The 26,215-nt window shown below is 44.3% G+C and overlaps 1 protein-coding gene and 1 long non-coding RNA gene across 2 annotated transcripts in view; both read left to right on the top strand.

Annotated features, from left to right (window-relative positions):
* The first annotated feature begins 334 nt into the window (after positions 1–334).
* The window catches only part of Rhoq (ras homolog family member Q), a 34,966-nt gene continuing 9,085 nt past the window's right edge, over positions 335–26,215 (top strand). The window contains exons 1-2 of the mRNA XM_048804943.1: positions 335–356; positions 450–508. Of these exons, the coding sequence (XP_048660900.1) occupies positions 335–356; positions 450–508 (81 nt within the window). The remainder of the gene's footprint in view (positions 357–449; positions 509–26,215) is intronic.
* On the top strand, positions 515–12,302 carry LOC125617180. The gene is made up of 2 exons (XR_007348085.1): positions 515–5,038; positions 5,094–12,302. It is a non-coding gene; the product is annotated as an uncharacterized LOC125617180 (long non-coding RNA).

Genomic DNA, 26,215 nt, shown 5'->3' with positions numbered 1-26,215 from the left:
CTCCCCCGCCGCGCCCTCCACTAGGCAGACGGCCCCACCCCCGAGGCTGTGTGTCCGACCACCCATTGCTGCAGCTCGCACCCCTCTTTCTCGCCCCCTCTCCCGCCCTTGCTCCCCACACTTGCCAGTCCCCTCCGCGCCCTCCTTGACCTTCCCACAGCTGCCTCCCCTATTGCCTCAAGCCCCTGGGAGAATCGTTTGAGGGTTCCCGGTGAAACGTGTCTTTGGGACTTGGGAGCAGTGGCTGGATAACTGGGGGCCATATCACATCCCAACTCCTGCCACTTCACAGCGAGACTTGCGCAAAGGAGAAGGGGGTGACATCTCCCGGGAAATGCCCACATGCCACCAGCTGGGTTGGGAGAGGAGGGTTCTGGTGGGGAGGGAAACTGCCCCAGAGTCCAGGTTATTGTGAGCTTCTCTCCCCACCCCCACTTCTGTCCTTGCAGTCAGCGTTACCGTGGGGGGCAAGCAGTACCTCCTGGGACTCTATGACACGGCCGGACAGGTGAGTGTCTTGGCCTCTGGCCGACATCTCCTCCTTTCCCCGGATTCTCTGTGGCTCTGAAGGGCCTTTGGAAACTGAGGTGCATAGGTGGGAGGGTGTGTCCATCCGGATCAGGTTTTTTCTCAAGTCAGCACATTAGGAAAACAAACAAAAAACACAGAGACGGTGCCCGTGTGAACCCCTGGACTGTGAAAGTTTTTGCCTGTGTGGGTCCTTCTGTGTGGGTCCCAACTCCTGTTGCAAAGTGGCAGTGGCCAATGGTGAAGCGCCCTTATTTTTAGTTGCAGATGACCAGGTCTCCCCCTCACAGCCTCTGTCTGGTCCCTCATTGGTGAGTGGTCTGCCTGCCGGAGGAGCCTGATTGGTGGGAAATGGCATCATCTAACATGATGGGAAGGCATTTGGTCCTGGTTATGTTTATTACAACATCATTGCACTCTGGGACTCCAGTCCCTGAAAACGTAATTTGTGGTGTCACCAGAGGTCCACAGGGAAAAAGAAAAGAAACAACAACCATCCAGCCACTCCCTGGGGTGGGTGTGAGGGAGAAGGGTTAGGAGTTCAGTGTGAATCTTAGAGGAAAAGCTTTTTCCCCTCAGGAGGGCCAGGTGACTTTGTTTGGGTTTTCTTTGGAGAGATTACTGTACAGAAGGAAAATGCACACTTCTCCAGCTGCAGCCTCTGGCCAGTGATTGCAAATCAGAAGTGGCAAGACGTTGCTCCTAAAGGAGTAAGGCCTTCCCTCTCTCCCTTTCCCAGCTCCACCCTCTTCCCAGACCCTCTTTTGCTCTAAGGCACAGATGATTGTGTGATGAAGTTTTGCAGAATCCAGTTCTATGATTTGACCTGAAGACTCAAGCAGAAGTTTTCTGGTGTCAGGCTGACTTGAATTGGTGAGAGTATGTGAGCAGCTGAAAGGCTTAGAGATCTTTCAGGGTACAGTTTCCTTATCTGTAAAGTAAGGTTAAAAACAACAACAACACCATCCTCCCTGTAGATACTTTGTGCCATATGCCAACTGCTGAGCCCAGCACATACTTGGTACTCAGTAAAAGAAGTGCTGTTCTTTGTAGCTTGTCTAGATTTGGCTTTCAGAATTGTGGTACTCAGTTGGCTTCTGTGTTAGATTCTGAAAAATGACATGGGGGAGTACCTTAATGTGGTCTTGGCTTCTAAACTGTTAAGATAGAGGAATATCTGAAGATGGAGAACTGCTGGCAGTTCAAGGTGCCAGAGGTTACCCTCTTTTACTGGCCTAACTCCACATAACAGTTCTTGGCTTCCCAGGGCTCCTTTTAGTTGCCTACCTTGTAGTTGTTGCTCTTTCTACCTTTGTGGGAAGGTATGGAGGGCAAGAGGCAGAGCTCACTCAATCAAAGAAGACCAATTTTTAAGAAGTACAGTTAAGGGACTGGGGTTGTGGCGCAGTGGGCAGAGTGCTTGCCTAGCATGCATGAGGCACTGAGTTCAATCCCTGGCACCACATAAAAATAGACAAATAAAATAAAGGTATTATGTCCATCTACAACTAAAAAAATTTTAAAAAAAGAAGTACAGTTAATAAACAAAAGGTTGGCATGATTAGTTGAAAGAGAAATGTTTTAAAAAATTGTCTATAATTTTAACTTCTTTCACTACCTCCCCTTCTCTTTTCTCTTTTACCTGTCACTATGATCATTTTTTGACCATGTTTCCTATTCAGCTGAACATGTGTATATCAGATCTGTTGTGTGCACTCTCAGAGCCAACTGATATTTGCAGAGTGCCTTCTACATGTCACTCTGAGGCAACCACTTGAAAATATTACCTTATTTACTCCATGAGACAACCTCCCCTTCTGCAGATGGGGAAATGGGCTCAGAGAAGATGAGTTGCTTGCCTAAGGTCACATAGCTACTGTGAGGTGCTGCAGGGATTAAGATGTGTGTCTGAATCCACACCCATTTGAGGTGGTTATGCACACAGGAAGTCATGAGAAGTGCTGAGATGTGCTCCCCCACCCTGGTTGGTCAGATTGTATGCACAGAAATGATACCTGGAGTCTTTACAGCCGTTCTCAGAATGGGGGCTGTATGCCATCTTTACAGACCAGAGAACTTAAATCCAAACGAATACCCCAAATGAAGCCCACTCAGAGAACCAGGGATTCCCATATGTCAGAATTGCTATTTCCAGCAGAGGATTATAATATGTATACCAAGATCAACATAAGGCTTGTACAGTACCGTTTTTACTCAGTTGTGGGACACCTATTCTGTTGGCCCAAATGTATGTTAGGCCCCTTCGTGTTTCTCCTAGTGGCTAAGACTTTGTTTTTGGATCAAAGTTAGTGATACTTGATCTCTCTAACTAATAAGCAAATGATGAGACCAAGTGATAAGTGCCTTCTGTGCACCTAATATTATGCTAAGCATCTGGGGAATGCAAAAGGGTAAATTTAAGATAGGGATCTGATATCAGCATAGGTGGAAGTATCTGAATCACATGCCTGATCATATGTCTTATGTAGGAGATTTCTGTATTATACTTGATCATAAAGACCCCATGCCTCTATGAATCACTATCAGAAGAATCTTATATAATAATTATAAATAAATACATATACAAACATAGGCACACACATATATATATGTAGGAAATTTTAAGCCCAGTAGGCAGCAGAGGAAAGCCCATGGGATTTGAAACCACCAGTCATGTGATTCTAGCTGTTATTTACCTTCTTTGTAAGAGTAAACACGTGAATAGTGAGACTCTAAGCTTCAGAGCTGTAAGCTAACTTAAATTCTTTAATGTATGTAAAAGTAGTTGACACTGTTCTTCATGTACAATAGATGTACAAAAGATAGTACAAGAAATTATTGTGCTCTACTATGGGCAATTTAATGGGGGGAAGGGGCCACAGGTTGAAGAGGACAGTGCATTATGCCTGGAGTTGATAGAAAGTCCACTAGCAGGCCAGTCTAGAATCTTTTCAGTGGAGGTATGGAGCCTCACCCCCGTTTATAGATGAGGAATGTCCAAGAGTTCTGTGTGGAATTTGAGAAGCAAGTGGCTTTAGTTGGCTTATTTTTCAGGGAGGTGAGATGGGATGAGGAGGAAGCTCAGAGCACTGGAAAGCAGTTGCTTTCTCTCCAAAATGTTGCTTATGCACATGAGCACTTGCTGGACCTGTTTAAATAACCGCAGCAGCACCTCCCCCAGGTTGGCCCCTCTTGTCTTCTTGCTTACTCTTGGCCTTCTCAGTGACTCCAATCAAGTTCAAAGCCACAACCCAATTTACATATTTGGAATCTACCAATCAAGGAATGATCGAAGTAAGGTGAACTTTTTTCTTCTAGAGAAGACTGCTTTTCATTTGACCTCTGCTGCTGTTGGGGGGGGGTCAGGGGAGAGAGAAAGAGAAAGAGAAAGAGATTGAGAAATATAGGCAGACAGACAAAGATAGAGTATGAAAGTGTGTTGGATATCAGCGCCCATCATTTGCTCTGCCTAGGGGCATACCTCATCGTCCCAACTTACTCACTAGCATCACTGCCAAAGGGAAGTCCTCCCTGCTCTTGGCTGAGCCCATGGGTGGTCCAAAGGCAGTGGAACATTTGGGCTGCCAAGCCTTTTGGAGTGAAAGTTAAGGGAAGCACCTTCCTTCTCACTGGGAGCCTCGCAGGGAAGTCTGGCTTTGGGCCAAGGTCTCCGTGGAGTTTCTCCTTTTTTGCCCAGTGTTTGGAACTTTGGCATGGGCTCTGCTCTATCCCCACTGTCTTCTCAGGGACTGAGAGGGGGGATTTTCCCTTCTGCCTCTGCCCTACTTGGAACAAGGGGGAAATGGGAAGAATTCCTTCTATCCAGACACGCCAGTGGGGAGCTGCTTGGCAGGCTGCTCTCCAGCTTGGGCTCCAGGCTGATCTCTTAATCCTTGGCAGGAAGGTAGAACTTGATACCCCGAAGAGAGAAGGACTGAAGTCCAATTTATCCCAGGTCCCAGAATACCCTTACTTAGGAGGATGTGTGTTGGGCTGAGTGTGGGATCCCTAGAATTCTAGCTATAGCCACTGTCTCGATGTGTGGAATTCCATTTGTAAGCCTGTGCACAAGTTTTTTCTATGTCTCTTAATTTAAACACACAGATTCAGGGATGCATACATGAGAGCTATAAATATCCTTTACTCCAGTGTCCCCTGGGATAGCTTTTTCAATGACAGGGGAGATTTGTTTCACACATGACATAGCCCAGCAGCTGTGGCTGCCCTGCCAGCCCTCTGGGTGCCCAGGGAGGCACTTCCCCTAGAGAAAGGAATCTCCACTGAGGGACCCTCGACAGGCCCCTCCTGCATCTCCTGGGGCAGTACCCAAGGGCCCAGCATGATGAGAAAAGGGCAGGAGGAAGAATGAGGGTATTGCCACTCATCAGGTTCCTTTTCCCTTCAAGCCAAACATGCTCACAGTATCCTTCAGGTAGACTTTTTTCCTGTGGAGGAAACAGTACATGAGTGGGCTTATAAAACACCAGTCAGAGATGTGATTCTGAAAAAGGTATTCCTTTTTCATGGAACACAGGTAGGACTTAGGAAATGTGATTCTGAAAAAGGTATTCCTTTTTGCATGGAACACAGGTAGGACTTAGGAAATGCCTACTTGTGTCATCAGGCCCCAGGTGCCTGCAACCCCACATTGCATTCCTGAGGGACCCAGAGAGCAGAGTCTGGGAGGAGCCGCAGGGTTCGTTCCAGACATTAGCCACAACAGGTGAGATGCTGGTACTAAGCATCCTGGTTTCCCTTAGTAACCTACTGTAGATTTCTCATCGTGTATTTTGCTAACCTTTTTAGAAGCTATTAATATCTCCAGGCTGCACCACACGGGAATGCTAGTTTCCTCATTTCCTGGTTTCCTTGTCTGAGTTGGGAAGGTGGATGGCCTTTTTCAATTCCAAAGCCTTTGCTGATCAGAATGCTCTGTGTTCCCTCCTTGGAACTCTGATATCAGTTTGGAATGTACCATCCCAGACTGTGGACTGGCAGTCAGGGACCTTAAGGTTGGGGAAGTGGACCATCAGCACTGATGGGCTTCTGGTTGTTTCCCGGCTGTGTGCCATCCCCTTTGAGACCCTTTGATCTATTTGGCTTTTTCACTTCTATTATAGTTTTCCTGAGGTTTGTTGACATTTCCACTCTTTAAACCAAAGCTTCCTAACAGGTATACCAGGCATAAGGGGTACTGAGATGCTCTCCCAACAGCTCCGGAGCACCGAGAGAATAGAGAGCCTCAAAGGGGCAGAGTGTAGCTTGTCATTGTTGTGTGTGTCGTGGTGTGACAAAAATTAGTATTTATGTATTTACCTGGTGCTGGGGATCAAACCCACGGCTTTTGTGGGTTTTGTTGTGGAATTGGGGGTTTGGGAGATGTGACCTTATGGTGTTAAAACAAAACAAAGTAACTCTCCGTGGGGGTATCAGTTTCCAGCAAGAACATGTGTGCTGACAGCAGTGGGTACTACTGAGTGACCTCAGACAGCAGAGGGTGCTGCAAAGGAGGAGGAAGGAGAGCAGTTACAAAGAAACCAAATGAAAGACCACACATGGCTTTTTAAAAAAACTAAAATTTATGACCATGGTAGGCTGAATTTCCTTTCGCTCTAGGGGCTTGGTTTTGCCCTAATTTGGCCTGCTTGGATGGGAGAGCAGCTTTCTTTACCCTCAGCAGTTTGCTGTTCCTCTTTAGTGCCGTGCACAGCTGCTCTGCATAGAGGCTTTAGGGTGGTGGCCCAGCCCTCCCTGCTCCCCAGTGGAGATCTCTTGGACTACTTCCTGTCAGATTTTCCCCGGCTAGTTCATGCTCTCTCTGGCCTCCATGTGCCTTTCTCCATCACATCCCAGTGCCTAGCCCGGTCCCTGGTGTGTGTGAGGCCTGAAGTGAATATGTTTTAAAATGAATTCATTCTTATTCAGCTGTCAGCTCATTGTGCTGAAAGGCTACCCAGTAACTATGGGGATAGCTGTGAAATAATAGCAGCAGGCACAACCCTTTTCCTGAAAAAGGGTCCAAGGAGTACCAGGCAAGTAGATATGTGGCAAGCCACCAGTTTTATTCCTACACAGGGCTAGTGGCTTTGAGGTCCCCAGGCTCAGGCTTTTGCATCTTTCTCGAGACCACTTGCTCGTGGTCTTCTGAGCAGGAGGCAGTCTGGCAATGGAAAGACTGAGTTTTGATTTCGCAGATGGAGTTTGACATTCCTTGTTGTAGCTGTGTCCATCGGTAACTAGCTCACCCCTGTGAGTCTGTTTGTCCTCTGTGTGATTTGGGGAGATAGTTTCTACCTTGCAGAGTAGCTATAAGGATTAGAGACTTTGTATATAGTTATGGTGTGCTGGCAACTGAGAGTGATGTCCTGGGCCAGCTGTGGAGGGAAGTTCTCCACATGACTTCAGTTCCATTGGTATCCATTCTGGTGCCTGTTCTGCATTCAACCTTCTGGGGAAAAAGTGTGATCAGACCAAAAGAAGGTCCACTGCATAACTGGGAATGTGCTTGTGAACCTGAGTGCTGCAGGGGCCTAGATGGGAAGAGACAGGTGGTAGAAAGGGCTGTTTGTCCTGCAGGGAGACGGGCAGGGAGGAAAGCACTAACTGCCAGTGTGAGCCCCCACATGGACTGCCTTTGTCCGGGGGTGGGGGGTCTTCCCAGTGAAGGGCTTGACCTCTGGAAGCCAGTTTTCTTATCTGGAAAATAGGATTTCAATAGTACTTGTTTGTAGGGTTGTTGGACCAGAGCAGAGTTTCTCAGCTCCCAGAGGAGGAATTTCCTCAGCTCTCAGGGCAGCTGGCCAGGGCCTGGGGTGGCCAGGGGCTCAGTTGTTCCTTCTGGTTTGAGCAGTCTACCTCAGTTCTTCCCCATGGCCTCCTTCCCCCACCCTAAGTGTGCAGAATATGGTGTATGATACAGGCAGAGGGTGTGGGGAGCTCATATTCTGGATAGGGGGAGCAGTGTGGGGAAAGCAGTCACGGGGGTGTCTCCCATGTGTCTTGGTGGGCCTCAGATCCCTGCTATCAGTGTCAGTATGAGAGCTGAATTATGGAGTTTTTCACCCCGTGACTGACAACTTAGTAATTAGAGAGAGATTAATCTGGTGCTGCCTTGCTTTTTGATTTTAATAGAAGGAAAAGAAAGTTGGGGGGAGGAGGCCTTTATTGTTGTCACTGTTTCTTTTCATGTGGTTGGTGGGAGAAGTGAATCTGCTGCCTCCCCAGGTCCCCAGATTGCAGGTATACCCAGACTCAGGGTAGAGCTAGGGGCTTCAGAATGGCATTTTCAGAGTGCAGAGCATGCGCCATCTGGTACCTCCCTGGGGCCTTCACCTGCTCCATCACTAATGGAAATTACTGGTGTTTGTAGGTTCAGGGAGGTTCAAGTGACTTGTTCTAGGCCACACAACTGTCAAAGCCAAGATTCAAGGCAGGGCCTCAGACTCTAGGTCCTGGGTTCTTTATGTTAACCAAGCTGATTACACTAATCAGCTTGACCAGAGCAAACATTCCCTTATGTTATTGAATATTTCATGCAAAAAGTACACTTGAACCACATAGCTTTTCTAGAGGGCTGGTGGAATGGTTTCTTTGGGTGGAATACAAAGGGGCTGCTGCCAGAATGACTCCTAGAAACGCTGCTGCTCCCATGAACTTGAGGCTGTTCTGTCATTTTGCATAAACCCCTTAAAAGGGACATGCCTGGGGTGGCGCTTGTGCACATTGCTAATGAGTGTGTGGAGGAACCTTGGTGCCATTTGCTTGAAGGTGTGGCCTCATGTCCTATGTTGAACTGCACGTGAACTTTCCTCAGGCCAAGGAGGCAGTGCCCTTTCTGTCCCTTTGGGCTGTTCTATTCACTAGCCTTAACTGATGTAAGCATACTGTTTGGGAGCTGGCTGCAAATGATTAGGTGTCTTCTCTAGCATGGGGGCTACCCCAGGCCTTTCTCTTCTCTCTTTGAAAACTTTCTTATTTAGGAGAAACCTGCCTCTTCAAAAATGTTTGTCCCATTCACCTGAATATTCCCATAATATACCCAGAATCTTCCTCTGCTCTTATTGTTTGCCTCCTGGCCATCCCTGTCACCATCCTCTTGTCATGGGCTCCCAAGTCCTCTTACCTGGGCTGCTTCCGTGGTGCCTATCAAGACTGAATGAGAACATTCTTTCATTCAGCAAATATGCACTAAGCACCAAATCTGGGCTGGGACCTGTACTAGGGGCAGAGTTTACAAGGTGGATCGGGCACAGTTCTTGCCGAGGAGCTCACATTGTAGTAGGGGGAGGGGAGCTGGGGCCTCTTCATGAGGGCAAGAGGAGGCTGGGGTCTGCTCTTTTGGAGGGATGAACATCTAGTAAGAGCCAAGTAAGGGTTCTCCAGGTGGAGAGAGCATCAGATCAGATTCCCACATGTGCTGGCTGTTCAGCAAGGGTTTGAATGATTGCACTGGTTCTCAAAGTGTGATCATCCAGCCAATATGTTAGGCATCCAAATTGTTAGGCATCCAAATTCTTAGGCTCCACCCAGATCTCCTGAATCAAAAGCTCTAGGAAATGTCCTCCAGTTGATTCTGATACATAAATCTCAGAGGGACTGAGGCAATGTTTGTGTGTTTACATACCTTCCCTTACCAAGCCGCCTGCACCTCTACCCCAGCACACACACACACACCATCCTGAGAGAGCAGAAGAAGATACAAGAGTGCAGAAGATTTATTTATTTTTTTAACCCTTTAACCTACCAGACACCCCCTCCCTGCCCCCACTTCCTCCTTCTTAGATCTTACACATTTGGGGCTCTCTTCATTTGTCGCAATGAATTGCATCCTTCAGCCAGTGGGGCTGCCTATCCAGCCCACCTCTGGAGATGGGCCAGGGCACTGTCAAGAGAAAGCAGCAAGATTTCCTGAGGCTTCCTTGGCTCCATCAGAGTGCCATCTGGCTTAGGGATGTGCACACATTAGGCTCTGCAGGTATTCCTTAATGAGGCCTAAATGCCAAACCTTTTTCATTAAGAGACCAGACATACACTCTGGATATGGTGGCTGAAGCTGACACCCTGACTGTGATCAGATCCTGTGACCAAGCAGGATGGTAGCTTGGTTTGTGCTGAATTAGTTCCAAAGCATCAGATGGGCCATGGCATTCCCATGCAGGTCCCAAGGAATGGGTGGAGGACGAGGAAGGGCTTTGTTACACCAATACCTTGGCAGTGACTGCTTCTTCAGTGATTGACGGATGCATTCTGTGCCATTCTCCTCCCCTTCCTCTGTTCTCCTGACCCTTTCCTTTAAAATGCTCCCTTTCTTCCTTCTTTCTTTCCTTCCTTCTTTTCTTATTTTCCCTCCTTTTCTTTCCTTTTCTCTCTTTCTCCTCTTCCAGTCTAGAGAAACCATCCTCTTTCAAATGTCATGATGGTTGGGATTATAAATGAGTTGGCTCAATGTAGACTCTCTCCAAGAGGCATTTAATTCTGACCATCCCACTCAATTAAAATTCCATTACTCTAGTTTAATTTTCCAAGGGCTTTGCTCCCCAGCCAGCCAGGCCAGGACTCACACTTATTAACCGGAAGGTGTTTCTAACAGCCTCCTTGGCCCCAGAAGATGGCGATAGAACTGGTTGTGAGGAGGGGACAGAGGTGGGAGGCAGAATTTCTGCTTCCTCTGACTGTCTTCGTTGTCCAACAGGCAGGAGCTTCAGATCTTCAACCAGCTTTCATCCAGAAAGTGAGAAGATCATTCTGAGGCTCAGGGACCCATGGCTTTCTCCCCTCTAGAGGTCGATTCCTTTTGTGAATTTCAACTATGTCAATTGTGTCTGTGCTCCAATCTGGGAGCTGGTTTTATTGGTGCATAGATCTGTACTTTCTGAGGATGAGAACCCCTGAGGGCAGAGTGCAGGTGGCACATTGCACTTGGCATGGGTTTTGGAGCCTTGGTGGGAACTAGGTGAATTTTGGCAAGATTATTATGGAAAAAACTTTCACCTAACTTTATCACTTCTTTAAGTGACTTTCTTATCAGCTCATTGGAAAGGGGGTTCTGACCTGTCTAGACATTATTGAAGAGCTTTAAAATCAAGTTATAGGGGAGGTTTTAATGCGTTGTTCATTTGAGTGCAATGGGACCTACTGTGGGGCTGTTTTGCAGAAAGCTATCTGGTCCATTTGTATGAAATACTGGTGGTGAGTATGTGCTGTGCCAGGAGCTCTAGCCCTGCAGGAATCTGTTTCTGTATTTTATGTCAGGTGTGCCTCCAGAGTGTCCTGTCACTGTGACAAGTGGGGAGGAGGGGAGGTGGAAGGTGCTGAATTGCTGGACTGTGCCTTGCCAGGGAGGGAGACCTGTGTGTCTCCTGTGATCCAGATGGGCACATGAAAGCATCAGCAGCTAGGAAGTGCCCCTATGAAGACAACGATTAGACAGGGGTATTCCTGGTAGATCAGGTTGTTGATGTGTACATTTCCTCTTCCTTCCTTTTTAAAATTAAGATACAATTTATAGAGCATTTTCATTACCCCCCAAAGAAACCCCATACCCACTAGTAGTCACTCCCCATTTTCCCTTTGCCCATCTCCTGGCAACCACTAATCTGCTCTCTGTTTCTATGGATTTGCCTATTCTGGACATTTCATATAAGTGGAATCAAGCAATATTTGCTCTTTTGTGTCTGGCTTCTTTCATTCTGCATAATGTTTTCAAGGTTCATCTGTGCTGTGGAGGGTATCAATATTTCTGAATTTTCCTTCTGATTCCTTGTGTCAATCTACGCCCCCCCTCCCCATCCCCCCGCCTTGATACTGGGAATTGAACCCAGTGCTTAACCACTGAGCTCCATACCCAGCCCTTTTTATTTTCTGTTTTGAGACAGAGTCTCACTAAGTTGCTTAAGTCCTTGCTAAGTTGCTGAGGCTGGCCTTGAACTTGTGATACTCCTGCTTCAGCCTCCCCAGTCACTGGAATTATAGGCATGCACCACCATATGTGGTGTGTCAGTCTTTCTTCCATAGTCATTCTACCAGCGTCATTCTACCAGCAGATCTGGGAATCATGGTCGGGGTTAAGACTGAAAGCAAAGTTCTGCTGTCATGAGCCTTGGGATCTCCCCTCTTCCTCTCCAATATTCTTGTTCCCTCTGTGCCTGTGTTCATAGTCTCTCCCCCATCCACACCCTAATTCATCAACTTAACAAGAATCTGTTAAACACAGGTGAGGCAAGGATCACAAAAATCCATCCTCTAGGGTTTATTCCCTGTAGGAATGGTTTATAGAGTCCATTGGGAAGAGAAAATGTGTATAGCTGACCAAAATGCAAGTAAAAAATGGGGCATGTTATAATGATAACATGTGAGGAATGTTATAAAGGTGCCCAACTGCCTGCCTACTTGGCCGGGTACTACCCGATACTCAGGGTCTCCATAGGGCCACCTTGATTCTGAAATGGTTTTATTGGAGCATTATTGGATCATTAGATACATGGGTCTGATTTATGTTATTTCATAAGAGATTAAAGTATAAATGAGGTTGCCAAAGGGTATGTGACCCTGGTGGAAATATGGACAAAAGACGTTAAATAGTAGCTCACAGAAGAAGAAAAGCAAATGGCCAATGTAGACACACTCTGCAAAGATATGCAAATAAAACCTTTTTTTCCCCTATCAAGTTATACAAGATGGGAAAAATTAATACCCAGGAGACAGGAAAGTGGATACTGTACACTGTTGTAGGTAGTAAAAACTGACACGACCAGTTTGAAGGTTAATTTAGAAACGGCTCTTGAATTTGCAGTGGTCCATTTCTATAAATTTGTGCCAAGAAAACATTCAGAGTACAAAAAGATTTACATAAAATTGTGTTTTTCACAGTGTTATTAATAATAGTGATAAATTTTAAACACATTGATGCATAGTAAAAAGGGAATTGTTAAATCATAGAATGATGTGTTTTAGAATAATAACAGCCATTGAAAACTGTGCTTTCAACAAATATTTGAAGGAATATAAAAGGCTAATGATGTGTTAAGTGTGAAAAAGCATGAATCAGAACTATATATAACATGATTACAACTTTGAAGAATAGGTACATGTATAATAGGCAGGGAATAAATTGGGACAAAATAGTCAAAATGTTAAAGTTGTTGACTCCAAGCGGTGATATGAAATAATTCTAGAAATTTACTTCTTTCTACTTCATTCTGGTTTTCCTCCAACTAAAAAAAAAAAAAAAAAGTCATTGTACTTTTTTTTAATGAAAGTTATAATGCAGTTAATTTAAAGAATTAGCAGTTCTGTTAGGTCCTATGTGAAGACACAAAAGATCTCTCTCTACTCCCCCTACTGAAAAGAAGTGACCCACTCCCCTCAGACATCCACTTTTGACTCTTGTTTATTTTGGTAACAGACACCCTGTGTTGACTCCACACCCTGCACCAAGGATGAGGCTTTAGCTTTCTTTCACTGGTCCCTACACTTCCCATCCACCCAGTTCCAGTAGCCGCATCGTATTTTCAGGCTGACTGATGGTCGATTTTATGTATATTTATTTTAAATATCTTTATTTTATTTTTATGTGGTGCTGAAGATCGAACCTAATGCCTTACATGTGCTAGGCGAGCACTCTACCACTGAGCCACAACCCCAGCCACCCCCCCCCCATCTGATTCTTGATTTGTCTCAAGAACCTCTTTTTCTTCTCTGAAAACTCTTAGGATCTGCTGTCTCATCCTAAAATTTCACAACATGGACTTTAGGGTGAGGTCTAGCTGGCTATTGTGCCCCTTGCAATCTGGAAATTCATGTCTTTTGGTTCTGAGAAATTTTCTTGGTTCATTTCTTTGGTTTCTTTACTTCCTGTTACTTCACTTCTATTACCCAGATTTAGAGGCTGGAGTTCCTGGTATGGTCCTCTAATTTTCTTACATTTTCGTGTACTCTGTCTCTTTTTATTCTATTTGGGGGAGATTTCCTCAGTTTTGTTATCTCCACCTTAATATTTTTTTTTAATGTGATTCTATTTTTAATGTACGAGAGGTTTTCCTGTTCTCTGGATCTCTCCCCCCACCACCCCCTTTCTATTTGGCTTGTTTTTTTGATGGACTATCTTCTGTGATTTCTCTGAGTATTTTGATAGTTCTTTCAGATTTCTGTAAGTTCTAGGATATTGTTATAATTGTTCTGTTTTCTTAGCTATTATCTTAAACTCTTAGTATCTAATTTATAAATTAAATTTTATTATGTATATATAGGAAAAACATAGAATATGTAGGGTTAAGTATTATACATAACCTCAGGTATCTTCTGGAATTTTGGAATGTAGCCCTTGCAGATAAGGGAGGACTACTGTGTAAGTATGGAATGACTAAATCTAATTAAAGTCTTTTTTCAACTAAGTCCAATGTCTATGTTTCTTCAAGGATGGTCAGGGTAGATATGTTTTGGTCTTTTGAATGGACCTTGTTTTCTTGTTTCTTTGTTTTGTGATTCTTTCAAAGTTTTCATCTCCCTGTATAGTCTCTCATTTTTATTTCTGCCTTTTATGAAGGTTGATTTGACATTTCCACATGTTTATGAAAGATAACGTCATCATGTGAGAAGTGGTATATGAGTGGGATGGTTGATTTTGGTCCTCCCTGTAGATCAGGGTTTCTCAACTCATCATTGTTGATGTGGGATGGATTATTCTTCATTATCGGGAGCTGCCTTGCGCGCTGTAGGATGTTTCTTGGCATCTACAGACATTTTCAAATATACCTGTGGGGCCATATCACCTCACACCTCCTCCACTATTGTATTATGATATGTCTAAACCTGTTAATTGGGCGAACCTGTAAGGTCAGTACGTGTAGATCTTACCTCTTGGGGTGATCATATTCCCCAGAAAATCATCTTATATTCTTCTGCCTCAGGGGTTTACGCAAGGCTGGCAGTGTTCAGGATAGGTAGAAGAAGCAGGATGGGGAATCTCAGTTTTCCTGCCTTGTGTGTTCAGTATGTTCAACTGGACCTTGTATCCTGCCATCTGGGTAGCCTTTGTTCTGCCCCTTTCAGAGAATAAATATCCTCTGCTTTTCACCAGGATTGGGGAGTTTATCACAATAGAAAATGGGATCTGGGGTTAAACTGCTTCATAAGTAGACTTTGAGTCTACCCTTGCTTTGTGACTCTGCCTTTGTTCCATATCCAGGACGTGCTGCTCCAGTTCCCCTACCTTCAGAGCCTGTTATGCAGAATGAGCTACTACTTAACTTGCCCTCATTGTTGGCTTGGGCATGGCTCCCTAGGTTTACTAAGTCAGTTCATTCATTCTTTTGTCCTCTAGCTTCTACATTTTTCTTGCTGTTGTCGCCTTTGCTGTTTGTTTTGTCCTTGTGGCTTTATGCTTAAAAAAAATTACTGTACGTGTTACAGGATTTTGGAGGGATCAGAGATAAATGTTTCTATTCAGTCAGCTGGGATTTAACTGAAGTCTTCCCCACTTTATATTATTAGAAACATAAATACAAAGAACATAGTTATAATGGTGGCTCTTCTGTTCAGTGCCTGCCTCGAGATATTTGGAAAAATGAATTTGTAAGAAGCTTGCTGAGCTTTCAGGCTTTGGAGCAAAACAAGTTGGATGTCATGGAGGGGGTTTGTTTCCTTTGGGGCCTGGCAATGCATGATGGCCTTTTTCTTCCTATATTCTGGTGACTGGGAACTCTGTCCACTAATCTTACCATTGGGCAAAGCTGTATGGACGCCAGTATTCTAGTTATCCTGTGCTAGATTCTGTGTAGGGTCTGTATGGACAATGACCTTTCAGTCAACATATTTTTCAGACCGGCCAAAACAGGTTACAGCTTTCTTTGGTTGCATTTCAGTCACTTTGATTAGATTTGGGTGTTTTCTTATGTCTCAGTCTCCTTAATATGACCCACACTATGGATGTGGGTCATAACTATATGGCTTGATTTTTATTAATGTAATTCTCAAAATGCAGTCTTGTCTCAAATGGTTAGGTATCTTCTTATACACTGCCCCTCAGGACATGTTGACTGTACCTGCAGTGCAAGGACACTGACTGGGAGGCAGGAAAGAACACGTTCTGCTTTGGTGTGAGGGCAGGTCTGGACAGTTTCCAAGGTGAAGAAATGGCATGGGTGTATGGGTTTGGGGCGGGGAGGAGCAAGTATTCTGGGCTAAGAGGCATAAAAGAGATGCACAGGAGAGGTTGGGGGGAGCAGCCTGTGTCCATTTCGATAACAGAGTGGGTGGTATCAGGGAAGCTGTTGAAGCTAAGGTTGGCAAAGAAGCTTGATGCCAGCTGTGACTGGCCTGGAACACTTGGCTGAAGAGTATGCTTTCTGAAGGGCTCAGTTGGGAGCTAGTGACATCTCTCTGAAGATTGGTGCCATGAGGGGAGGTAACAGAGAGGCACATCTGGTGGTTTCTCTGTTTAGCCTTTTCTAGTCCTCAAGAGTTCTGTGGCACATAGCACCTTTATCTTGTGTCATTAATCTGAGCTTGCATTTGAGGACTTCTTGGACCTGTTTATCCTATTTAATCATAACATGACCTATGAGATTGGTAGTATCATCTACCGATCCTTGCCTTTTTTTCTTTTTTGATAGGTTTAAAAAAAAAAAAAAGCAGGCTCAGAGACACTGCAAAGACTTGCACAAGGTCACATACGTGGCCCTTGAGAGTCAACATGAGGTCTCAGACCAGGCCTTCAACTCCAGATTTGCATCCCCCTATTTAGTGACTTCCCCTTGCTGCCTGGATCTCACCAAATTCCTTAAGTAAGCCAGTGACTCTTAAAGAGAGCCACTGTTTCATTTTCCAAGAGGCACAGAACCCAGGCTCCAATGATGGACTACAGGCTTCCATAGACTTGCTTAGTGGGTAATTCAGGGAGTGGCTCAGAGCCGGCGCTAACAGGCTGCTGTGCAATTTGGCCAGGCCACAGGCCTCAATCTCAAACTTGAATCCACCCCTGTGGGTGCAGCTGCTCCAGGGACTGTTTCACCACCACTTCACCTAGTGCCTGGGCTCAGCTGCTGCTCTCACTGCCCTGAGGGAGGATGGAGGCAGGGATTACTGCACCTGTCCTGTTGCCAATGCCAAGGGTTTTATGGGACAGCACACAAGGGAACAGGCTTGAACCGCTGCACATATGAAAGTAAAGTTTGTCTGGTGCTTTTCCAGTCAAGTATTATCATTCCTGGTTTCCTCGTCATCTGAGCGTTGCTTCCCTTTGATTTCGCTTCGCAGGCTCCTGGTTTGCTCTGGTCAGTGCAACATGCTTCCCTAGCCAGGTCTTTAGAGTAGACGATCAGCTCCTGGATTGCCTGAATTTGAAAGACAGAGGGTACTGGGGTTAATGAGTATCCTTTCAACCACTGAAAATGACTGTGACTGTGTGCAGCAGGAGACAGGGAGGACCTGTGGCCACACCATAGCCTGTGTGCACCTTGACTTTTCACTTTTCTGTGAAGTTCTTCACTATCATGTTCTGAGCACATTTTTGAGGTATTTTGGTTTTGCTGTTTTCTAGCTAGCCATGTAAATGTGCATTTATTTAAACTAGCAAAACTTCTAGGTGTGTTTTTCTCAAAGTCAATGTCATTCTCAGTTCTCATTTTCTGCCTATTTATTCCTCTGTCCCATATCTGGAACGGAATGGAGAAGGAACACACCTGGGCAGGTGTGGCTATCAATTAACAGCTATCACATGGGCTAAGTGCCTTTCATGCCTCAGTTCAGTTACTCTTCCCAGTAGCTTAAGGGGAGGATCCATCAGTAGTCCATTTGATAGATGAAAGGAACAGGAAAGGCTTGCTAGAGGCCACATAGCAAATAAGGCTGACTCAGATTCACAAGGTCCATGCCTGGGATCTATGCTATGCTGCCTGGTTAAAGGTGAGAGTTAGGAGACCTGCCAACAGCTCCACTTTTTTTTTTTTTAATTTTTTTTTTTTTTTGAGAGAGAGAGAGAGAATTTTAATATTTATTTTTTAGTTCTCGGCAGACACAACATCTTTGTCTGTGTGTGGTGCTGAGGATCGAACCCAGGCCACATGCATGCCAGGCAAGCGCGCTACCGCTTGAGCCACATCCCCAGCCCCAACAGCTCCACTTCTGCACAGCTGACCATGTGACAAGTGTTGAGCCTTCTTGAGATTCGATTTCCTCATCAGTAAAGTGGAAGCCTTCTTGAGATTCAGTTTCCTCATCAGTAAAGTGGAAGCCATCCTATCTCCTGGGCTAATACTGAGGGCCCAGTAAGATAGTTGGGGTTCATGTGAAAGCAGAAAGCACGTAGTCTCCTAGGGCTGTGAAGTTGAATAGGCTATAGTAGTGTGATGGGGTTTCTTGTTCCAGGGCTGCAGGAGCTCTGCGGGGAACTACTGTAGTACAGAAAGGCCAGAACTGGAGAGAGAGAGATGAAGGAAGTAATTCAGAATGGGCAGGGGGAGGGGAGGAGATCAGACCTGTGCTAGAGGATAAGCCACACTCTGCAGCATGTAATTGGTGAGTTATGCAGGGTGTGAGGGATCAGTGTGGGGGCCCTCAGCTCTTCCTACAGGGTGATTCTGCTGCATTTAGCATCTTTCTGAGTTTTTAAAGAAATCTATATGAGTGTTTGGGGGAAGGTACCTGCAATATCACACCATTGCCTACTTGTGTGTATATACATTTTTTTAAGTTTGAGGTTAGAATTCACGCAATGTAAATTTAACTATTTTGAAGTATACAATCCAGTGGCATTTAGTACAGTCACAGCATTACACAGCCATCACCTCGTCTAGTTCCAAAACATCTTCACTGCAATAGAAATTGCGTGTATTTTAAGGGGTCTGTCCATGCAGAAGTGTCTGTGAGCTGTGTCAGGTCATCCCAATCTTGCCTACCTGCTTAGAGCTCTCTTCACCCACAGACAGTGGATCACACTCATGGTTTGGCCTGCAGAGTGTGACTCATGTTCTTAGATGGGTTTGTTAGTCACAGTGTAACTCCTCCACGCAGTTTGGCTGCATCATTTGTACGTGGAGAAAAGCAGCATTTCAGACTTAATCAGAGAGTACCATTGATCCTTGGTCTCATTGGGGCACCATTCCAGAACCCCCCAGATCCTCAAATCCATGGATGTTTAAGGCCCTTATATAAAATGGTGTAGGATTTGCATAGAACCTACACACAGCCTCTCTTATACTCTAAATCATCTCTAGATTACTTATGATATCTAATAAATGTTAATTGTCATTTTTGGGAATTTGACGAGGAAAAAGGTCTTACATGTTGAGTACAGACAATTTGGTGTGTATGAATATTTTCTGTCCACAGTTTGCTGAACCCATGGCTATAAAGCCCCTGGATAAGGAGGGTTGGCTGTTGTTGGAGTCTTCTCCTGGCCTCTTGGCTGCCTGTCTTCTCAGTACAGTAAAAGGACAGGTGCACGTGTGGGAGATGTCAGTCTCTGCAGATTGGGTGTGGGTCAGGGTGAGAGGACTGTTCCTGGGGCAGTGTCAGGCCTGGTACTTTCATTGCTAATTCTGGAGATTGGTGTGGGTTCTGTGACTGAGCTATTTTTGTATACACCAGTGGTAAAACAGACCACGGCACTGACCTGTGGGTGCTCTGAACAGTCTCCATGAGCTGCATATAATGGGCCAAATCCTTGAATGCTGAGGGGAGTGTGAGAGAAGATGAGGGAAGTATCAGCTGTAGATGAGGCAGTGACCACCTTGGACTGTCCAGGAATGCTTCATTCTAATTGGATAGCTTAGGTCACTTATCCACCCAAGAACCGTGCCTACCTCTGGGAAGAATGGGGAATGGATGCTGATTGGCTTAATCCAACCATGGATTAAGTCAAATATGGAGTCAGGGTCTCCAGGGCCATGTGTCTGGGCGGGCCCTATACTAAATCAGGACTTTGGAAAGGAGGAAGAAGAAGAATACTGGGTAGAGAGCCAACAATGCCATCCATATTAGGAGAAATAAATGTGAAGACAAAAAGGCTGTGGTGAAAAACAAGTCACAGGAACTAAAATGTGAAATTAGTTCACAGTAGAGTGAGTTTACAGCTGACTTCATTCAGGCAGGTCGGTTGGATCCATCAGTGTGCACAGAAAAAATAACTGTGATCACAGGAACCAGTTTGATTTCTCACTGAAAATGACAATAGCAACCTGAGAAATTAGCCTGTCACTGGAGAACTCAGACACTTGATCCATCCTCTCCAGCTTTGAAGCGGTAAAGGGGGTGTAGGCCAGCACAGGGCAAGCCACCCGTGACCTGGATGCAGCCTCCCTTTCGACTTAGTCTTCCAAGTGCTCCCCTCCTCCATTCAGCAAGAATTAATAAGCAGATACCAGAAGCCAGGTATCTGCTTATTAAAGACTAGTCCCCTGCCCTCAGAGAGTGTGGTGGAGGAAATAGAAGAGAAAATAGACACTTATCGTATTGGAAACAGAGGAGAAGCCACCGTGCTGGGGAAGTAGAGTGTGGGGGTGCTTGATCTGAATTGGGGGTTCAGGTTAAGATCTGTTTGTTGTAGTTAGCTTTTTCACCACTGTGACCAAAAAACCTGACAAAAACCATTTCAGAGGAGGGAAAGTGTATTTGGTGATCACAGTTTTAGAGGCAGAACATCATGATAGAAAGGTATGGTGGAGGAAAGCAGCTCAGGACATAGCAATCGGGAAGCAGAGAGAGCCTAAGCTGGGCTCACCAGGGACAAAATATATACACCTCAATGACCTACCTCCTTTAGCCACATGCTATCTGCCTCAGTTACCTCCCAGTAATCCATTCAAGTGTGGATTAATATACTGATTAGGATAAGACTCTCAAAACCCAATCATTTCACCCCTAAATTTTCTTGCATTGTCTCAGAGATGGGCTATTGGGAGACACGTCATATCTAAACCATAACACTGCCGGACAAAGCAATTTTTAGACCAAAACCTGGAAGATGAGTAGGAGCTACCCAAGTAAGGAAGTGGAAAGTGGGAGACGAATGTGAGGATGGGTGGTTGGCTGGTTGGATATGCATGTTGGGGTGAGGGGCTCATGTTCTGTGTCCACTTGGGGTTACTTGAGGACTTCCAGGTTTCTAGCTTGTGCTGCCTGATTGGGTAGTAATATTGTTTATCAAGATGGTCAACACAGGAGGATTTGAGGGGAAGATGGAGTTGAGTTTAGAGGCATGGAGTCTGAGATGTTCTGGTTCAGCCTGAAGGAGGCATCGAGCAAAGGGCTGGGTCTGGAACTCAGGCAGCCCGTCCCTCTCACTGCTTGACCTCTCCACCCTAACCCATCCAGCACGGGCCCTCGCGTATTTTCCTGAATGTGCTTCTCTCCACTCTGTGTCTTTTGCATCTCTGTAAAAGATTCTGCCAGTTGCACAAGCCAGACCCTGGATTATTCCTTTGCCCCACATTTAGTCCATCACCCCAGCCTGAGACCACTTCCAAAACAGGTCTAGAAGCCTCCATTTCTCTACCTGTCAGCTGCTTTCACATAGTCTAAGCCACTGCCTTCTGTCCCCTGAGTTCCTGTAGCAACCTCTGTTCTTGTGTTCCTGTCCACTTCCAGTGCCTCCTCAAAGCATCCTGGATAGTCTTTTTACAAAGTCAAATGATATGGGTCCCTTGTCTCACTTGTGATGACTTCCATGGCAGGCCAGCTCCATCTCTAACCCCACCTGCTACTCTGGCTCTTCCCAGGGCCTTTGATATCTCTCAGGGCCTTTTGTGTTGGGGCTTTTGCACACACTGCCCTGCATCTGGACTGTTAAGGCCCCCGTCAGTTCTCTGGTTGGAGGTTGCCCCCTCGGAGGAGTCTGTCCTGACTGTGCAGAGGCAGCTGGTCTTCCTGGTTTTTCTTTCCTAGTACCTGGGTCTTCCTTAATAACACCAATCCCACTTTGCAATTATGGTCATTTCTGTCCCAGTTTTGCCTACCTCAGGACATCAACTATATCAGAACCATCCACCTACCCTTTTTCTTATCCTTTTAACTCTTATCCTGTATTTTTCTTCCAAGTGAAATCTATATAATAGAACCCCCCCCAGTCACATAATTTTAAATCAGCATAACATCCTAGCAGTAACACAAAATAGAATGAAGGGAAAGTAATTCATTATAAAAATATTTATTTCAGTAGTAAATTCCTAAATTCCCAGGGCTTATTATTCCAGAAATCATAATAAACCAATGAGGTGCCTATACCTATGGGTATAATAGGTACAATAATCATGAATGTACTAGCCACAATTTTTTTTTTTTGGTTTTGTTTTTGGGTTTTTTATACCGGGGATTGAACCCAGGTGCACTTAACCACTGAGCCACATCCCCAGATCTATTTTATATTTAATTTTTAGATAGGGCCTCACTAAGTTGCTGAGACTGGCTTTGAATTCTCAATCCTCCTGCCTCAGCCTCCCGAGCTGCTAGGATCACAGGCATGCACCGCTGCACCTGGCTCCAATATGTTGACCGACATATTATGTTTTATTGGTGATTCAGAGACTAAGAATAATATTGCCAGTGGCATGTGATTTTTTTTTATGATGGTAAGCAACTCCTGAGATGTTTTGAACAAAATATAGTCTCCTTAATTTGGACTGAGATTGGCTTTCTAGAAAATTCATTGAAACGAAGCTTAAAAAAATGTGTTTATATATTCAATTGAGTCAGGCCCTGGATTCATATAATTATGAAAGTTTTTTTTTTCATGTTCTTGAATGCCTAACAGAACACTCAATAATCATGCAGGGTCCAGAACTATTTTTCAGTGTACAGGTTGTATAGCCCCCAGCTTCCACCCCTAAATGCCAGTGGAGTTCCATTCATTTTGACAATCAAAGGCACCTCCCAGATTTCCAGACACAAAGCCCTACTGCTGCTGGAGAGTCACTTTCCCACTCCCCCATCATGAGCTAAATTCCAGGAGGAGCAGTGTCCACGTCTACTTCCCACTAGTGTGTAGCACCTTTTTTGCCAGATATTTTTAATCTGGCAGTAAATATGAATGGTGATTTCATCAATGTGAAATTTGTGCCACAAAGTTAGGAAAGAAGTATACCCCCTGGAAGTGTGACCTGGCATTTGCCTTCTTTATGTGTGCCTTAGGCCAGCCGACCTTTGTTTTAGTGAAAGAGACTTATAATTATAGTTCCAGACATTGTAGAATTTCAGCTGTAAGTCCTTTTACAACCAGGGGAGTCACCTCACTGTGCACAAAAGAGAAATCACTGGCTCTGAAGCTGTGGCTTTTCTTTTTTTGGAAAGGCAGCCTTGTCTGCTAGAAGAGCTCAAAGCACTTGACCAGCTCTCTTCTCTCAACATGTGTATGCTATATTTATTCTCCCTTCACAGATGGGGAAATGAAGCTTGCCTGAGGGCCGTATTTAGCTAGGTCTTGATCCTTTGCCTTGTGGGGGTCAGCTTAGATAAAACAGACTCCCAAGATTTGAGTATCATTCAGGAGTTGAAATCTCCTCCCACATTCAATCTGTTACTAGCACTGCTCACAGGGTAAAAAGTTAGTTTGAGCATTTTCTGTTTGATACGTGGTGATCTGCTAGTTTTCAGATGAGGAAGTGCTCATTCCTAAAGACACACAGTAAGATGACCACAAGGCCAGTCCCCTCCCTGGTTGTCTTCCTGCCCCATCAGATGTGCATTTCCTCTCCTTTTTCTTAGACTAACCTAGACAGGAGTTATGATCAGTCAAGTAGCTGAAAGGAAGGTAGGCAAGGAAACAGCCCACCATCTGGGTCCCCAACTCCTAAAGAATTGGAACATTAACGAGGAGACTGACATTAGGAAACATGTGAAGATGACAGTTGCTGAAAGTTAGAAGCTTAACCTTCAAATTTTGAGAATTCTTTTACTAAGAGCTAATCAGGCTTGTGACATAAATACCATTTCTCAACCAAAATGAAGATTAAAAAGAAAAAGAAGAAAAAAGACCAGATAAATGAAAAATTTTGAAAAATAGTTACCTCTTAGGAATTTATAGCACTTTAAAAAATTATTTTTCATATCCAAATGTTCTTTGGTCCAACAGTAGTGGGAGGGAGTAGGAGGTCGTGGACAAAGTCAATACATTTGTTAGTGATGAGCTCTGAACCAAACTTATCAAAACGGTTCCCAAAGGGACTCAACTCAGCTTCTTTGCAAAACAGATTTTTGCTGTTGTTTTGAGGTGTTAGGATCAAGCCCAGGGTCTTGCCCACGGTGGGCAAGCACTCTACCACTTAGATATAGCCCCAGCCCTAGAGTTATTTTTAAGGAGGTTAAAAAGTGATGTTTTCATTTCCCATAGGTGAATGTAAAATGAACTGAAAAGTGGCAAAATGACTACACAAAGGGAACGAGGTCTCACTGAGTACCATTACCACTGATTACTGTAGAAACATCTTTAACATTGAATTAGACCAGACACTTTCCATCTTCAGGAACTTGTTTCAACATGTGTCCCCTTTGAGGCTGAGGTGTTTCAAGAGCTGTGGCTTGATACCTATTTTGGGCTTCTCACTGGAAATAGATGTTTTAGAGGTCGATTTCTACTATGTGCCTTAGAAATGACAGAGTTGCTACTATTCATACACCACAAAGCCACCAGTTGTCAGGGTATTCTTATTTAGTTGTCAGACATTTTATATTGTCTCTGAAAGTAGCCAGCAGCCTTTTTAGTCTCTGGAAGGCTGGGCTTGCCTATAAAAGAGTTACTTAATTGTGGTCCCACTTTTTCTCATGCTGGGTCATTGCAAAGACTTAGATAAAATACAGAGGAAGACTTTTAGAGGCTGTAATTGATGACTGTTTCTTAAATCGACATGCTGGGTTCTTTGGGAGTATAATACATTCTTATAGAACTTTCCGGTTTTCAGAGCATTTGTCAGTAACATCTTCTACTTTACAAGCAGAGAAACAAAGGCTCCAAGAAAGAAGGGACTTACCCAAAGACACACTGATTGTGTATGTTCTAATTCTCTCCATTCTGCAAGACCCAACTCAAATGCCTCTTGAAGAAGTCTTTTCTTGGTGGGCCCTAACTACCACTTTTGGCATGTACCACATTCTAACTTGTAATACGTGTTCACATTTTCCTCTCTTACGATGAACTTCCTAAGAGCAAAGAGTGTTACTCTCTTGAGTATATCTCCCCACCAATCCGATTTCTTCCTTGATGGTACTAACCTTAAGGTGTCCTTCCATAGCAGCTTGCAGTTTCTTCTAGGCTTTGGTTTTGTGGTCTGCAAAGCCCTGAAGAGGTGTATAAGCACATTGTGGGTACAGTTGCTCATTGGAGCCCCTTGCTTTATTTTTAACCGATATCTTATGTTTGCAAAGTGTTTTTCAAATTAGATACTTGAATCTTGCCCTTCCTTCATGTCCCTGATGAATATAGCACCATTCTGGGCACATAGTAGGTGGCTTAATAATGATTGTCAGATTAAGCATTTATCTGTTCACCTTCTCCCACCTCCACCTTTGTCTCTCCTGTTGTTTGTGTCTTGAATTCCCAACTAAACTATAAGCTCCACAGTGTGCAATTTTGTCTTATCTGTGTGTATTGAGTCTTATCTTCCAATAAATCCTTATTGATTACTTTCAAGTGGCCCATGTATGGTAGCACACCAGCTAACAAAGCACAACCAAAGCTAGCTTGTCCAGCGAGAATGGGTTTATATTAAATGTACCTTCTAGATGGGTATTTTAAATAGACATACACAAATGAAACATGTATTTTAAACAAAGACCAGCAAAGTAGGAGGGAATGCTCAAATCCTCATGAATTGGGCATAAACACACTCATGGGCCCTGCTAGCTAGCCATACATAAATACGGGTCATGACTCATGGGAATCTGCTGTTTCTCCCCGTTGTTCCTGGAGATCTTTTTGTTTCCTCTCAGAGTGCATTTCTTTGGTTCCTTGTCTGTGATTTTTGTCTGGTGGTATGTGATATTTTTAAGGGTTATGGTTGTCATCGTCACAGATAGAGGATTCTTGACAATATTGCAGAACCTCATCACTGAGCTACCGGAACTCATACTTCTGCTACTTAAAGAAGAAAGAAGCTAAAGAATTAACTAAGTGGCCAGTAAACACAGTGACCATACTATTTTTTTTTTTTCATGGTTTCAATGTCAGACAGTTGTCTTTAATATTCTTTTCTGTACTCCTAAGAATGTTCCAGTTAAATGTTTAAATACCTACTTTTAAAATTAGAACTAAAATATCTAATTGGTTTGTTAATTAGGAGGACACTGGAGAGTTGTCTGGGAGAAGTTATGACTTTGATAAGTAGTCATTTAAAAAGTAAGGGCAGTTCCTCTATTTTAAATCTTTTTGTGTTATCAGATTTAAAATATATAGCTCAAAATGATTCTATAAGCTTCCACCTATTTATTTCCAAATCTAACATTCCACATTAAGTTCACTCAAGATATGGAGCAGTGAGTAGAAACAACTTTCTATGATGCTGGTACAGTATGCACAGGGGATAATTTATTTTTTTAAATTTGCTGTCTATTATTAGACTTCTAATTACTTAGGCTGGATAAAAGCAGAAAGATTTTATTCCTATAATAACTGCCAGTTATTTAGCTAGAGGTGACAGGCAGAAGGAGTTCATTTAGGTAGCTCAGACTTAGGAAGTAACGTTTCTTTCCAAAGAGTTCTAAA

The sequence above is a fragment of the Marmota marmota genome, unplaced genomic scaffold (genome assembly GCF_001458135.2).
Source record: "Marmota marmota marmota unplaced genomic scaffold, marMar, whole genome shotgun sequence".
Lineage (NCBI taxonomy): Eukaryota > Metazoa > Chordata > Mammalia > Rodentia > Sciuridae > Marmota > Marmota marmota.
The sequence above is the reverse complement of the archived record's forward strand: the minus strand, read 5'-3'. Positions and strand labels throughout refer to the sequence as shown.